The 3111-nt window shown below is 35.3% G+C and overlaps 1 protein-coding gene across 1 annotated transcript; it reads right to left on the bottom strand.

Annotated features, from left to right (window-relative positions):
- Window positions 1-852: 852 nt before the first annotated feature.
- Window positions 853-1568, bottom strand: SRY (sex determining region Y). Its single transcript, XM_017518856.1, has one exon. The coding sequence runs from the start codon at window positions 1534-1536 to the stop codon at window positions 853-855; it is 684 nt and encodes a 227-aa protein (XP_017374345.1). The 5' UTR covers window positions 1537-1568.
- Window positions 1569-3111: the final 1543 nt, after the last annotated feature.

The following is a 3111-nucleotide window of genomic DNA, read 5'->3' as shown; positions in this document are numbered from 1 at the left end:
TTTATAAAGTGTTGGCATGACGTTTTCATTTAAATCTCATCAAAATAAACACTGTGTTTCCGTGTCCACAATCTGGGTAGTCAGTATTCTGAACATTGCATCTGTATTTTTCATTCCATAAGATTAAAAGCTAGCAGGCCATGGAAACAAGTAGATTGCCATTTTAAGAGACAGTTTTTAGAAGAACAGCAAAACAGCGAGTGTCAGAGATAGAAAAATGACAGAGTTAAAGATTCTTTTCTTTCTTTTTTTTTTTTTTTTTAACCAAAGAAGTGTTATAACTAGCTGAAAGGAAACATCAACAATTTTTATTTATGTGGACTGAAGGAAGTGAATTTCAAGTGGAGGTAAAGCTCGTGAATGGGAGACAAAACAACAACAACAAACAAAAAAAAAAAAGAAGAAAGAAGTTTGATCCAGCTTACATATCCGTTGCTTAAGCTCAACGTAGCTTACATATCCATTACCTGCTGTTGACAGCGACTTGCTAAGTAGCTGAAAGAGCAATGAACTGACGGTCTAGACAGAACTGCTTTAAACGTTGGGTAGTTTTGCATCGAAGTGTGAATTTTTTTTTTTTTGGTATAATTTTCAAGTGTGTTTCTCATTAGGTTATTTAAAATAAAGAGCAGTGTCCCTTAGTGTCAGGTTAGTATTCTGTTAAACAGCTGCAAACCTAAGCGGAATCACTTCTGGATGTGGTATTTCTTCGCATGTTATCATGTTGATACAACCTGTGTTGAAATTAAGTTTAAAATGAAATAGCAGTAGAATTGAGATGAATAATACCTTTATTAGCAAGAGGAAAGAAAATAATATTGAAACCAAAGGTAAGAAACTGAGAGGTATACGTTAACGGTAAAAAGGACAGTCTGCATAGCTCTTTGTAGTCAATGTTACCCGATTGCCCTGCAGGTTTGTCGAGTTGCTGTAGCGGTCCCGCTGCTGCGGTGAGCTGGCTGGGTTGACTGGAGGTGAGTGGACTAGCTGGTGCTCCATTATTGATTGGGTGGATTTCGTACAGTTATCCCTGTATGAGAAGGTGTACAACCTGTCTTCTACTTGCATTTCGTTACAGAGCTCTGAAGAGGGATCGACGGGACGCAAACTGTCATTGTTCTGCAGTAAGTTGGCCTTCCGACGAGGTCGATACTTATAATTCGGGTATTTCTCTCTGTGCATGGCCTGTAGTTTCTGTGCCTCCTGGAAGAATGGCCATTTTTCGGCTTCAGTAAGCAATTTCCACTGGTATCCCAGCCGCTTGCTGATCTCTGAGTTTCGCATCTGGGGATTCTCTACAGCCATCTTGCGCCTTTGGTCACGAGACCACACAATGAAAGCGTTCATGGGTCGCTTCACTCTGTTCTGGACGTTGCCTTTACTGTTTTCTCCTGTTTCGCACTGATACTTTGAGCTAGAGTTCTCAGTCCAAACGACGGAAGAGCTTTTCCCGGAAGCAGGGATATTCTGTTGCGCAGCTGGACTGTATTCATCACAGTTAAATACTCTCAGCATAGTGGAAGCATAAGACTGCATTGTCAAAAACAAGCAGGGTACTGAAAAATTCAAAGATGACAGAGTGGGAAACTCATTTTACTATCCCAAATTTACTTCTACCAAATTCATTGTTACCTTAACTTTTGTAATGCAACTTACTTTTCTCCGCCCCCAGCACCCCTCTCAACCCCGCCCAACCTGCCTACCTCCAACTGCCCTGACAATGTATTCATTCTTAAGCAAAACATAGTAATTCAGTAACACTGAGTACTTGCCCTGCTGATCCCCCACCCTGAAAAATGCAATATTGACTCAATCACTAAAGAGTGAGAGGACACAAACAGCGATAAGTTTATCAATACATGCGCATATTATGTTTCAGAAACTTTACTGAAAACTTGATTGTGTTAACCATGCACACACACATACATCACTGCATATTAAATTTACAGTTAACGCTATTGCTGTTTTTTTACTTCTATTTAAACACTAATTGAAAATTCTACACACATTTTTCCCAAGCATTTAATCACGAATGTTATGCTGTTATCGACGCTAACAATTAAGTATCAGAATATTAGCATATACTTACAACGATTTTATCCCCAACTTCTAGGATAGCTAACATTTGACTTTTTAAAAATAGACGGTTTAATTTAGGCAGACACACGTGACCTAGGAACTCAAAACACTTTCAGTGACCTGTTAAGATTCATTGAAAAAGGGAGACAGTTCTCTTCTTTGCACACTGTATAGTGGGATACTTTTAAGGCATTGTGTTCACTTTCACACAACTAGCAATATGAAAAACAATGTTTTAGAAGTTAAATTAAATTTCCATTCACAACTAATAGATTAGAGCCATCAGTTTATCATCTTTTACTTTAGTTCAATCTCCTTCAAAATTTAAAGGTCACATTTTACCAAACTAAACAAGTTAATAAGTGTCCTCAATAAATCTTAAAGTCTGATGAGAAATGACAAGATTTCTTTGATGAAATGAAAGAGAAAGAAATAATGAAATAAAAAATAATAAAATAAATAAAATTTATTTCTTTGAATAAAATAAATTGTCTTAATGCCATATTTGCAAAATGGGAATAACAACTATGGGTTGCATAGGACACAGAGCCTATTAATAAAAATAAAGTCTCACCAAGACTGAATAAGAATGATGACAAAATTCCTAAGATAATAAAATAAAAATCCTGTAAAATATGAAAAGAGTTTATGTAACCAAATTGTGGTTGGTTTGTCCAGATATGGACAATGCTTATTAATCTTTGTTAATAAATGTTATGATAAATTAATATCAGAAAATTTTTTAAATTAATTTATCTATTCATCAAAAGATAAATATGAAAACTGTAATTTGTATCTTAGTCATCTTATATTTAGTATTTAAATACAAAGTTTACTATTTCTTATGGAATATATAGTTGGAAATAGAGTTGTTTGACTCAAGTTAAAACATGTATATTAATAGCAAATAAAATGCTTAGCTTGCAGTCATAGACACAAACAGATTTTCTACAACTGGAAATTGCTTTAAAAATGTGAAAAAAATACCTTTTCAAAACCTGACATGAAAATAGAGAAAACTGATACATGGCA

The sequence above is a fragment of the Cebus imitator genome, unplaced genomic scaffold (genome assembly GCF_001604975.1).
Source record: "Cebus imitator isolate Cc_AM_T3 unplaced genomic scaffold, Cebus_imitator-1.0 Scaffold708, whole genome shotgun sequence".
NCBI classification, from domain to species: Eukaryota; Metazoa; Chordata; class Mammalia; order Primates; family Cebidae; genus Cebus; species Cebus imitator.
This window is presented reverse-complemented; position numbering and strand designations above follow the sequence as displayed.